This window comes from Trichechus manatus, unplaced genomic scaffold (genome assembly GCF_000243295.1).
Source record: "Trichechus manatus latirostris isolate Lorelei unplaced genomic scaffold, TriManLat1.0 scaffold00087, whole genome shotgun sequence".
Classification (NCBI taxonomy): domain Eukaryota; kingdom Metazoa; phylum Chordata; class Mammalia; order Sirenia; family Trichechidae; genus Trichechus; species Trichechus manatus.
In genome coordinates this window covers 10,052,888-10,065,818 of record NW_004444023.1, presented here as the reverse complement: position 1 = coordinate 10,065,818, position 12,931 = coordinate 10,052,888, and the positions used below count along the sequence as shown (strand labels likewise).

General features: G+C 49.7%; 1 protein-coding gene across 1 annotated transcript; it reads left to right on the top strand.

Annotated features, from left to right (window-relative positions):
• The first annotated feature begins 11,290 nt into the window (after positions 1–11,290).
• CDC42EP5 (CDC42 effector protein 5) lies at positions 11,291–11,746 on the top strand. Its single transcript, XM_004381749.1, has one exon. The coding sequence runs from the start codon at positions 11,291–11,293 to the stop codon at positions 11,744–11,746; it is 456 nt and encodes a 151-aa protein (XP_004381806.1).
• The last annotated feature ends 1,185 nt before the right edge of the window (positions 11,747–12,931 follow it).

Here is a 12,931-nt window from a genome sequence, read left to right as displayed (position 1 = left end):
CAAACCTTCATCTAAGGTACAAAAAAAAAAAAAAAGAATTATCTATGTGAGATCAAACTGACAACAGCAACTCAAAAGGTTTGATGGGAAGCCTAGGGGGCAGAGAGCTGAAGATAATGGTGATGGAATAATTTGGAAAAGGATGGTAAGAATAGAAGCACAACTGGAAGAATGTAATCGATGTCACTGAGTTGTACATGTAGAAACTTTTGAAATGGTGTAACTTTGGCTATGTCTATTTTCACCAAAAAAAAAGTCCTCTGAGTTTGAGAAGGGAGAGTGTTGACATGTTGTGGGGTTGTTAGCCAATGTCATAAAACAATATGTGTACTGACTGTTTAATGAGAAACTATTTGTTCTGTAAACCTTCATCTAAAGTGCAATTAAAAAAAAATTAAAAAAAAAAAAAGTATATCACCAAGCCTTTCTTCTGAGGCACTTCTGGGTGGATTTGAACTGCCAACCTTTTGGTTAGTAGCCAAGTGCTTAATTGTTTGTGCCACCCAGGTACTCCCATGAGCCCTTAAAAACAGAGAACCTTCTGGTTCTGGAGTCAGAGAGATGAGGCAGAAGGAGAAGTCAGAGAGATTCAAAGTGTGACAGTGACTTGGCCCTGCCGTTGCTGGACGGGACCCGAGGAATGCTGCCTGCAGCCTCTACAAGCCCCTAGCTGACAGCCATCGAGGAAATGGGGAACCTCAGTCCCACAACCACAAGGAACTGAATTCAGCCAACAACCTAAATCAGCTTGTAAGTGGATTCTTCCCCAGAGCCTCCAGTAAGGAACATAGCCTTATTGACACCTTGGTTTCAGCCTTGTGCGACCCTAAGGAAAAGATCCCATTGAGCTCACCCAGCTTTCTGACCTACAGAAACTGAGATAATAACTGCATATTGTTTTAAACTGATTGATAGATAGGTAGATAGGTAGGTAGGTAGGTAACCCATTGCTGTCGAGTTGATTCTGACTCATAGCGGCCCTATAGGACAGAGAAGAACTGCCCCCACAGGTTTTTCAAGGCTGTAAATCTTTTACAGAAACAGACTGCCACATCTTTCTCCCATGGAGCTTAGCTGGTGGGTTCAAATTGCCAACCTTTCGTTTAGCAGCCTATTACTTAACCGCTGGGCCACTAGGGCTCCTTAATAGATAGATAGACAGACAGACAGATAGATAGAAGATAGATATATAGATAACTGTGGTCAATTCGACTCCAACTCATGGACACTTCATGTACAACAGAATGAAATGTTGCCAGGATTTGTGTCAGCCTCACACTCACGGGCATATTGTTAGTTGCTGTAGAGTCTATTCCAACTCATGGTGACCCGATGTGGGCAGAGTTGAACTGCTCAATAGGGTTTTCCAGGCTGTCACTTTCAGACGCAGATCACCAGACCTGTTTTCTGAGGTGCCTCTGGATGGGTTGGAACCACCAAACTTTCGGCTAGTAGTCGAGCGCTTAACTGTTTGTGCCACCCAGGGACCCCTTAGAAAACATTATAAGTGAAAGAAGCTAGTCCTGAAAAGATCATGTATTATTACATGATTGCATTTAAATGAAATGTCCACAATAGATAAATCCATAGAGACAGAAAGCAGATTAGAGGTTGTCAGGGGCTGGGGGCGAGGGGGAGAATGGGGAGTGACTGCTTCATGGGTACAGGATTTCCTTTGGAGGTGATGAAAATATTCTGGAACTAAATAGAGGTGGTGGTTGCACAATGGTGTGAATGTCCTAAACGCCACAGAATTGTTCACTTTAAAATAGTTAATTTTATGTTATGTGAATTGCACCTCAATAAAAAAATATTTAACAAACATCTATAATTTTAAAAAAAGGAGTCCTGGTGGCAGAACAGTTAAACGCTCGGCTGCTAACCAAAAGATTGGGAGTTCGGCTGCTCTGAGAGAGAAAGATGTGGCAGTCGGCTTCCTGAAGATTACAGCCTTGGAAACCCTACGGGGCAGTTCTATTCTGTCCTATAGGGTTGCTATGAGTCGGAATCGACTTGATGGCAATGGGTACTAAGTTTTTGGTGATCTCCTTCCTCTTAAATTTTGCTCTGTGTGCTAGTCCCAGCCTTGCCAATGTCCACATGGATCCCAGAGGGAACTTTCTAGCCCCTAGGTCTGACCTGTTCCACCTCTGCTCAGCACCCTGCCTTGATTCCCCAAGGACAAAGCCTAAGCTCCATATGGCATTCAGGCCTCTCGTGATCTGCCTTCATCTGATCTCTGCAAGCAAACTAAACTCAGCCCCATGCCCCAGTGCCCTCTGCTCTACCTGGCCTCAGCGATTCCTGTAAATTCCCACTCAGCTTTCAAGATCCAGTGCAAGCAGCACTTCCTCGTTGTCTCTTAAATTGCCTCTCAGGTCTCCATGTCCACAGCCCCAGCTCAAGGTGGAACCACTTCGCCAACCTCCTCCCTTGGCCTCTGCCTCCCTCTCCCCCATCAAACCAGCCTCGTCCTTGGACCTGTGACTCCCTGTCCCTCATCCCACCAGCCTCCTCCCTGGGCATCTCCCTCCCTCTCCCCCACTTCAGGCTCAAATTGGCCCCAGAGGGACCTTCCTATCACCCGCATCTGACTCTTCTTGTCTCTGCTAAAGACAGGTGTCCAGAGTGATGAATGTCCTTTGTATAGAGGGGTAGTTTCAGGCAGGGACATTAATACAAAGGACCCCCCAAAACAAGGGCGAGGCTGTACCTCTTAGACCCCTTCCATCTTCTCCCCGGACTCTGCCTCTCTCTCTTTTTCATTTTCTCTCTCTCTCAATCTCCTCCCACCCACCACCAACAGCTGCAATCTGGAAGAAATTACTCTTTCAAACAGCCAGACTTCCCCAGTTTCAGGAAATTCCAGGCTGGGCAGGGGGAGGGGCCGGGCTGGGGGGCGCGTCCTGTCCGTCCCCCACCCCCGCGGCGTGTCCTCCCTGCACACCCGACCCTAGCCTCCTCCTACCCCCACACTCAGCCTGGAGGAGCCCTTGCTTGTCCACCAGTGCTCTCTCTTCCTTTAAATCCTAGAGGCAAACTTTTGGGGGACCAGGAAGGCTGGGAGGGGCCTGAACCTTAACCCTCCCTGCCCCGGGCTGAGCCGGACTGGGCGGTGATTCCGCACCGGCTTGGGCTCCTACCATGGCCCCCGAGAGGGGCTGACACTTCGGCTCCCGGTGCAGGTAGAGAAGGGACCCGATACCTGGACTGCCAGGGGTTGGGCCCGGACTCCTGGGCCTGAGGGACGAGGATCTGGGGACCTGGACTCCTGGGTCCTGGGAGAGAAGGGGGCTGGGTAAAGGACTCCTGGGTCTGAGGGAGGAAGAGGGTGGGTGTCCGGATTCCTGAGTCTGAGGGAGGAGAGGGCTGGGGACCAGACTCCTGGACTTGAGAGAGGAGGGGCTGGGGACCTGGACTCCTGGATCTGAGGGAGAAGAGCGGTGGGGGCTGGGACTCCTGGGTCTGAAAAAGGAGTTGAGGGGCCAGACTCCCGGCCTTTAGGGAGGAGGATGCTGGAAGCCAGGACTTCTGGAAGCTGAGAGAGGAGAGGGCGGAGAACCTGGATCCCTGGGACCTGGGTGCCCTGGCACTGTGGACCCGGACGCCTGGGTCTTGGATCTCCTCCTGGTTCCGCATGGCACTTCCTTTGCCAGGTAGATCCCGCCCGGAGGAAGAAGGAAGAAGGCGCGAGCCCGGGACAAGGGGGCGGAGGCACACTCGGAGCCAGGGAGAGGGGGTCCCAACTTGAGCCGAAGCCTGCGAGTGCGCTTGCCCAGCTCAGCGAGGGCTACAAGGTGAGGGGCAGGGGTGGGCTAGGGACCCGTCCAGTCTGGAGAAAAGAGAGACTGACAGCCAAAGACAGAGCTGCCCCTGAAGTCCCAGCTGCAGCCACGTGGCCTCAGGAAGCGCGTACTGCAGTCTGAAGGGGGTTTGGGGTCTTCCAATCCCGGGTCACTGGGCCCTGCCTCTGCCTCACCCGCCCCCCCTAGTCTCCCACGGGGCTGAGAACCAGTCGGGCCGGATCTGAAACGGGTTGTTATTTCCGTGCTGGTGGGGCTGGGACTGAGGAAGGACGGGGGCAAGCCAGAGCCAGCTGTGGCCCCCACCCCTGCAGCTGGATCCGCAGCGCTGCCTGGGCAGGAAAGACCGGAGATGGGTGGGTAGAGGCAGAGGACCGCTGAGCGGAGCGCAAGGAGTCAGGGCGTCTCGGGGTCCAGCCCCAGCACTTTTCTGCCTGTTTCACATTTGTGCCAAACAACAGCCCCTCTGTACTCAGCCTTGACCGTGTGACGGGCTTTTTCCAAGCATGACCTCACTGTATAAAACTCAAGAACCCTGCTAGAGGAGACTGTTTTGTTAGTTGACGGCAATTGGATTCCAACTCATGGCGACCCTATGTGTGCAGAGTAGAACTGCTCCACAGGGCTTTCAAGGCTGTGACCTTTCAGAAGCAGAGCTCCAGGCCTTTCTTCCCAGGCACAACTGCCAACCTTTTAGCTAGTGATCAGCACCACCCGGAGACTCCTAGAGAGAGACTAGAGTTTTCCATCTAAGAGGAAGCCTAGGCTTCGAGAAGGGGAGTGACTTGCCCAAGGTCTTTGAGCTATTGAAGAGAAGTGGCATTCAAAATCTATTTCTAAGTCATTTTTCTCATCTGGAATGGACAAAAAAAGAAAGAAAGAAAGAAAGAAAAACAAAGATAGTCAAGAGTGTAAGGAAATCCCTGGCCTTTATATTCAAATCAAAACATCTTTCCTCCCATGGGCTGCAGGCCTACCCTAACTATCACTGTGGTCGTTGTTGCTAGTTGCCATCAAGTCAACTCCAATTCCTGGCAACCTTACGTATAACAGAACAAAACACTGTGTGGTCCTGTGCCGTCATGATCGTTGCTGTGTTTGTTCATTGTGGTGACAGTTGTGTAGTGCCTTCCAAACTAGGGGGCTCGTCTTCCAGCACTATATCAGACAACATTCTGTTGTGTTCCATAGGGTTTTCATTGGCTTATTTTTGGAAGCAGATCACCAGGTCTTTATTCTTAGTCTGTCTTAGTCTGGAAGCTCCCCTGAAACCTGTCCACCAAGGGTGACCCTGCTGATATCTGAAATACTTGTGGCATAGCTGCCAGTATCACAACAACACCAACCTACCACAGTACAACAAACTGATGGACAGGGATGGATTCTATCACAGGGATGGATTCTATCACAGGGATGCTGTTAGCAATATAACATTGTCTTTAGACTCTGTCGTTCATCTGCGTGGGTTCAAAATCTGGCCTCCCACATTCGCTACTGTGTGAATTGGACCAATTGCTTAATATCTGTGTCTCAGCATCCACATCTGTAAAACCAAACCCAAACCAAACCCTTTGCTGTCGAGTCGATTCCAACTCATAGCGACCCTTTAGGACAGAGCAGAACTGCCCGATAGGGTTTCCAAGGAGTGGCTGGTGGATTTGAACTGCTGACTTCTTGGTTAGCAGCCAAGCTCTTAACCACTGTGCCATCAGGGCTCCATCTATAAAACAGACATTATAATAATAGTCTCCCTCTCACTGGATTATTATAAGGACTAAATGAGTTAGTTCATCCATGCAAAGCATCTAGGCCAGTGCCTGGCACAGATTTAAGTACTTGGGAAATAGAATGTTAGCATCATGAGCATACGTCACAACCACCAGTAAATCAGTTGCTGTCAAGTAAATCCCCACTCATGGCAGCCCTGTGTGTGTTAGAGTAGAAATGTGCTCCATAGGGTTTTCAATGGTTGTGATCCTTCCGAAGTAGATTGCCAAGTCTTTCTTCGAGGCAACTCTAGGTGGATTCAAACCTCCAACCTTCTGGTTAGCAGCTAAGTCTGTTCACTATTTGCACCACCCAGAGACTTCTATACTTTATAGCAACTCCTGTTGTTGTTGTTGAGTGCCATCGAATTGATTCCAACTCATAGCGGCCCCATACGATACAGTAGAACTGACTCATAGGGTTTTCTAGGCTATAATCTTTAGGGGAGCAGATTACCAGATCTTTCTCCCACGGAGCTGCTGGAGGGTTCTAACCATCAACTTTTCAGTTAGCAGCTAAGAGCTTAACTGTTGTGTCACCAGGGCATCTTACTACATCTTCTAGCAAACAGGATTCTGATTCCCTCTTTTCAGAGGAGAAAACTGAAGCATAGGTTGAGGAAGTCAGTTCAGGGTCACACCAAAAGGAAATAATGACATTTGAGACCAGATGTGTGTGATGTCGAAAACTAAGATCTTAATGGTTGCTGGAAAGTTGTGGAGGCACCTGCCTGGGAGGGCAATGGAAGGACGGAGTGAGGGGTCTCTCAAGGGCCAAACTAGAGGCTGGGCAGGGAGAAGAGACATTAGCTGAGAACTGTCATGGGGAGAGGAGTTCCTGGTGGCACAAATGGTTAAGCCCTCAGCTGCTAACTAAAAGGTTGGAGGTTCGAGTCCATGTAGAGGTGCCTCAGAAGGAAAGCCTGTTGATCTACTTCTGAAAAATCACCTATTGAAAACCCTATGGAATGGGAGAAACATGTGGAACAGAACCTCAAATACCTAAAAAATAATAATAATAGATAAAATAGACCTACTGGACTGGTTGAGACTAGAGGACTCCCTGAGACGATTGCCCTGAGGTACTTTTCAAACCTTGAACTGAAACTAACCCCTGAGGTTACCTTGTAGCAGGGCTTCAAACCGGTTCATTCCAGTTCAACCCCCTGCCAAGAATTTGCCTTTCCACCCCAGATATACTGAATCAGAATCTACTTTTTTTTTTTAATATTTTATTGTACTTCAAGTGAAGGCTTACAGAACAAATAGTTTCTCATGAAACAGTAGTACACATCTTGTTTTATGACATTGGTTAACAACCCCACAACATATTAACCCTCTAACTTCTCAACCTTTTTTTTTGGTGAAAATACACATAGCCAAAGATACACCGTTTCAAAAATTTCTACATGCACAGTTCAGTGACATTGACTACGCTCTTCCAATTGTGCTGTTATTCTCACTTAAGATGAAGGCTTACAGAACAAAATAGTTTCTCATTTAACAGTTACTACAAATGTTGCCCTATGACAATGGTTAACAATCTCACAACACATCAACAATATCCTTACTCATCCTTGGGTTCCCTATCACCAGCTTCCTTGTCCCCTTCTGCCTTCTGGCCCTTGTCACTGGACTCCTGTACCTCGTTAGTCTCATTTGGTTTTACAGGGCTGTCCACTCCCAGGCTGATCAGAATCTACATTTTAACAAGATCCCCAGGTGATTCTTATGTATAATAATTTTTGAGCACCTCCACCAGTGCCTTGTAGCTAAATAACAAATTGGCTCAAAAAATAATTAATATCACCTGTGAGTACTGTGCTCCTTTACAAAATTACCTCTATGAGACAAAACCATTGACAATTACTTTAAAACGAAGATAAGAATATAAGGGGGCAGGGAAACTAGATTAATGGAAATAGAACAACCAGAACAGAAATAATTAGAATGTTCATGCATTGTGAAGAATGTAACCAATGTCACTGAACAACTTGTGTAGAAATTCTTGAATGGGAACCTAAATTGCAGAGTAAACCTTCACTGAAAACACAATATTATTTTTTAAAAAAAGAAAGAAAGAAAGGAAAATGCTATGGAGAACATTTCTACTCTGACACACATGGGGTCACCATGAGTCAGAATAGATTTGACGGCATCTGGTTTACTAGTCGTGGGGTGGTCAGTTCAAGAGGCAGCAGGCAATGGAAAGCGCTTGGGCTCAAGAGTCAGACAGAGCTGGCCTTGACGCCTACCTCTGGCTGTGTGACCTTAGGCAAGCCACATACCCTCTCTGAGTATCTGTTTCCTTCTCTGGAACACGGAGAGAATGAACCAAGCTGGGACTCCACTGAGCATGTATTGAGCTGTTTACTGTGCTAAGACTTTCATGGGTAATCTCACCAATTCTTGCAAAAAAGACTATGAAATAGGAAATGAGGTTAGAAAGGTTAAGTAACTTGCCCAAAGCCCCACAGCAATTGGCAGGGGTAGATTCAACACTGGGCAGGCAGCTCTGGAAGTTCTGCACTTTTTACCACTAACTCACGGCAGAGGAAGTAGTGGGAACTGCTAGCAATGAGAGATGATTTTTGTTTAAAGTTGCAGATTGAGAGTCATGCATGAGTTGAGGTCAGATTTTTAAAAAAATAAAATAAATTAGAACTGAAAGTATCAGAGTGCCTAGCATGATGCAAGAGTATGCCTTTGTTTCATAAACTTTTTGTTCGTGTGTGTGTGTGTGTGTGTGTGTGTGTGTGTGTGTGTGAAGCCTCCCTGGTGGCACAAACGGTTTACACTCGACTACTAACATAAAGGTTAGCGGTTCAGACCCACCCAGCAGCTCCACAAAGAAAGGCTAGCGATCTGCTTCCGTGAAGATTACAGCCATTGAAAACCCTGTGGAGTAGTTCTACTCTGTATACATGGGGTCGTGATCTTAGTTATTCAGTGCTGCTATAACAGAAATACCACAAGTGGATGGCTTTAACAAACAGAAATTTATTTTCTCACAGTTTAGGAGGCTGGAAGTCCGAATTCAGGGCGATGGCTCACAGGGAAGGCTTTCTCTCTCTGTTGGCTCTGGGGGATGGTCCTTGTCTCTTCAGCTTCTGTTTCCTGGTTCCTTGGAGATCTCCATGTGGCTTGGCGTCTATGTTCCTCCATCTCTGCTTGCTTAATCTGCTCCTTTTATATTTTGTAAGAGATTGACTCCTACGTTAATCCTGTCTCATTAACATAACAAAGACAACCCATTCCCAGATGGGATTATAATCACAAGCAAAGAGAGAGGTTAGGATTTACAACACATATATTTTTTGGGGACACATTTCAATCCACACAGTCGCCATGAGTAGGAATTGGCACGATGGCAACAGATTTGGGTTTTTATTTTTTTGGATGTGTGAGTGGGGATTGTGTGCTGAGTTACAATAAAAATACATTTATCTGGGTTGAGCTCAGAGAAGTTTGAGGAACACTGCAGAGTTGGGGGAGGGAGGAGGGCATCATCTCGGAGCTCAGGGCCTCTTCCCAACTGTGCGACATCACACAAATCCCCCGCCTTGCGCCCAACCTCATTATTCTCACCTGCAAAATAAAAAGCTAGTTGCCGTCCAGTTGATTATAACTCCTGGTGACCCCATGTATGCAGAGTGGAACTGTTCTCCATAGGGTTTTCATGGTTGTGACCTTTTGGAAGCAGATCGCCAGGACTTTCTTCTGAGGTGCCCCCGGGTGGGTTTGAACCACCAACCTTTTGGTTAGTAATGGAGCACTTAACTGTTTGAGCCACCCAGGGACTCCTATCTGTAAAATGTTGTTGTTAGGCAACTCCATGTGTTACAGAGTACAACTGCTCCGTAGGGTTGTCTGGGCTGTAATCTTTACAGAAGAGCCCTGGTGGTGCAATGGTTAAACACTCAGTTGCTAACCGAAAGGTTAGCGGTTTGAACCCACAGGTGGCTCTGCAGGAGAAAAAACTTGGAGATCTGCTCCCATAAAGATTACAGCTAAGAAAACCCAGTGAGGCAGTTCTACTCTGTCACATGGGGTCTCTATGAGTCAGAAACAACTCAGTGGCAGACAACAACCTTTACGGAAGCAGATCACCAGGACTTTCTTTCAAAGCACCTCTGGGTGGGTTTGAACCACCAGCCTTTAGGTTAGTAAACCATTGCCGTCGAGTCGAATTCTGACTCATAGCGACCTTACATAGGGACTCTATAAGACGGAGTAGAATTGCCCCATAGGGTTTCCAAGACTGTAAATCTTTATGGAAGCAGACTGCCACATCTTTTTCCTGCAGAGCGGCTGGTAGGTTCAAACCACTGACCTTTCGGTTAGCAGCCGAGCGCTTAACCACTGTGCCACCAGGGCTCTTAGGTTAGTAGCGAGCGTAAACTGTTTGCACCACCCAGGGAGGCCCTGCAAGACAGGTAGTGTTGTTTTATCCATTTTACAGACAGGAAAACAGACCTAGAGAGATTAAGTAATTTATCTAAGGTCATATAGCTGTCAAAGGGTGGAGCTGGCAAAAAGGTTTTTTCATCATCATAACAGGGACTGTTAAAACAAAAGCATCATGGTCATAAAAATCCCTCCCAGAAGTTCCATCAAAAGTGGCCAAGTTCCAGGATCTGGGAAGAGGGTTGTGGGCATTTCTATTTATTCTTCTAACCTGCTGCACCCCACATCTTTATACATAAACGGCCACGGTCTCAGTCCCAGGTTGCATTGTATTCATTTTTTTCTGCTGATTTTAAAAGAAATAAAACATTTTCACAGGCCTCTTAAAGTATCATGGGCCCTAGGCTCTGTGCTTACTGTGCACAATGGACAGGTCAGCCCCGCCTTCAGGAGTGGGAGGGGCCTAGGAATCTCCATCTTTGAGAGGTTGGAGCTTTCTATCAGTCAAGTTTCGGAATCATTCCCAGGAGTTTGTGAAGCACATTCCTGGTTGCCTGGCCTATACCAGGAGCCCGCTAGTGAATTCTGACTCATGACGTCCCAATGTATGTTAGTGTAGAACTGTGCTCCATAGGGTTTTCAACTGCTGACTTTTTGGAAGTAGATCTCCAGGCCTTTCTTCTGAGGTGCCTCTGGGTGGGCTGGAACCACCAACCTTTGGGTTAGCAGCTGAGTGAGATAACAGCTTGTGCCACCCAGAGATTCTTGCCTGATCTAAACAAAAAAAAAAAAAAAAAAAATTAAACCCGTTGCTCTCAGTTGGTTCTGACACATAGTGACCCTATAGGACAAAGGTGAACTGTCCCATAGGGTTTCCAAGGCTGTAATCTTTACAGAAGCAATTGCCACATCTTTTTCTGGTTTCGAACAACCCACTTTTAGGTTAGTAGCTGATCTCTTTAAGCACTTAGCCACCAGGGATCCTGGCCTATAAACAACAACAAAAAAACCAAACCCGTTGCAGTCAAGTCGATTCCGACTCATAGTGACCCTATATAAAACGCTCAAAGGTTAGTTCTTAGGAGAATCAGCATAGCGTGGTGACCATAAGCATTTTGAAGTCAGGCAGTCCTAAATTTGGGTCTGAGATTTGAGTCAGCGGCTCTGACTTTGAGCCTCTCGGAGCCTCAGTCAGCCCATCTGTAAAATGGGATTAATCATACCACCATCGTCCTTTGAGATAGCACAGGCTGGGGACACTGAATTGGGAGTTGCAGGATGCAGACAGCGCTAACCTGCTCGTGTCCCCCACAGATGCCGGTGCTGAAGCAGCTCGGCCCTACGCAGCCCAAGAAGCGACCGGAGCGCGGCGCCCTGTCCATCTCCGCGCCGCTTGGCGACTTCCGGCACACGCTGCACGTGGGGCGCGGCGGCGACGCCTTCGGGGACACCTCGTTCCTGAACCGCCACTGCAGCGGGCCGCCTCCCGAACCCCGGGCACCGCCCATGGGGGCTCCGCGCTGCACGCCGCCGCCCGCGGTCCCACAGCCCCCGGCGCCCGCGCTCCTCGAACCCGCCGACCCGCTGCTGTCCTTCCACCTGGATCTGGGCCCCTCCATGCTGGACGCGGTGCTGGGTGTCATGGACGCTGGGCACCCGGGGCCGGCGGCCGCCAAGCCCGGCCTGGACCCCGGCTCCGAGACCCAGCACCCCCGGGCCCACTGCCGCCCCAGCGCGGACCTCGAGCTGGACGACGTCATCGGCCTGTAGCCCCCGGGCCCAGTGTTCTTCCCGAGCTGCACCCCACATCTTTATACATAAACGGCCACGGTCTCGGTTCCAGGCTCTGTCTACTCACTTTGCAATGAGAAGGGGTGATGGAGCCCCGGAGGAGGGATAATGGGGCCCAGCAGGAGGGGTGATGGGTTCCCGGAGGAGGGGAGATGGGAAATGGGGGAGGGGTGATGAGAGACGGGGAAGGGGTAATGGATTCCTAGAGGAGGGGTGATGGGAGACTAGGTAGTGGTGAGGGGGCCCCGGGAAGGGGTGTGGGAGATGGAGGAGGGGTGATGGGGTCCTAGAGCCTTTAAGAACCTTGGCAGGGACGGAGCCAAGTGTGTTACCCGGAGTTCTGGTCGCCACGGGGGCTGGACCAGCCAGGTCCAGGTCAGAGACCCTCCCTGGTGGGCTGAAGTGAGGCCCCTTTGAGAGAGGCCGGGGACGTGGCCAGGCAGGCCCCGGGGCGGGGTCATGACGTAGCCGCTCCAACAGCCTAGTTCATTCATCAAATATTTACCGAGCTCCGCTGCCCGCCAGACGGGCGTTCCCGCCGGGAGACCCGGGGGTACGTGGCAGGCCTTGGCCCGCCCCGAGCATCTCAGGTGGATCCTGACCGGGTGGAGCCACCCTTTGCTCCGGGAGCGGCTGCAACAGGAAAAGGCGGGAACCCTTTTAGAGAGCTTCAGGGGTCAAGGTCCCGGGGGTAGGGCCTCTTGCCCGTAAGGTGTGTGGCAGAATACCGGCGGCAGCATCCCAAGTCTGAGTGTCATTCTGAGGCCGCAGAGTCGGGTTCGCCCGGGCGCCAGCGGAGGGCCTGCCAGGTTCTCCCAGGTCCTGGCGCGGGGGGTGGGGGTGGGCACACATGTAAACAATGCGCCCTGGGGGCGGGGCCAGGCTCCCTTGAACTTGCAGGGACCGCGACGGTCTCCAGGAGGCGGAGCTGGGTTTCCTAGACGCTGGGAATGGTTCTTAGAGGGGCGGATCCACGCTATTTCGGCCTGGACGGAGCCAGGTTCCCAAGAGCTTGTGGGGACCACGACGGTCTCCAGGGGCCGGAGCTTGGTTTCCAGGCAACGGCTGATGGCGCAGTCGGACAAGTGCTGGAGGAGCGAGGCCACACTTGTAAATCCCTTGGACCCTGAGGGGACCGGGTCAGGTTCCCCGAAGACGTCTGCG

Bases quoted from the DNA above. Each gene is read 5' to 3' on its own strand.
- CDC42EP5 (XM_004381749.1), top strand. From the start codon at position 11,291: ATGCCGGTGCTGAAGCAGCTCGGCCCTACGCAGCCCAAGAAGCGACCG.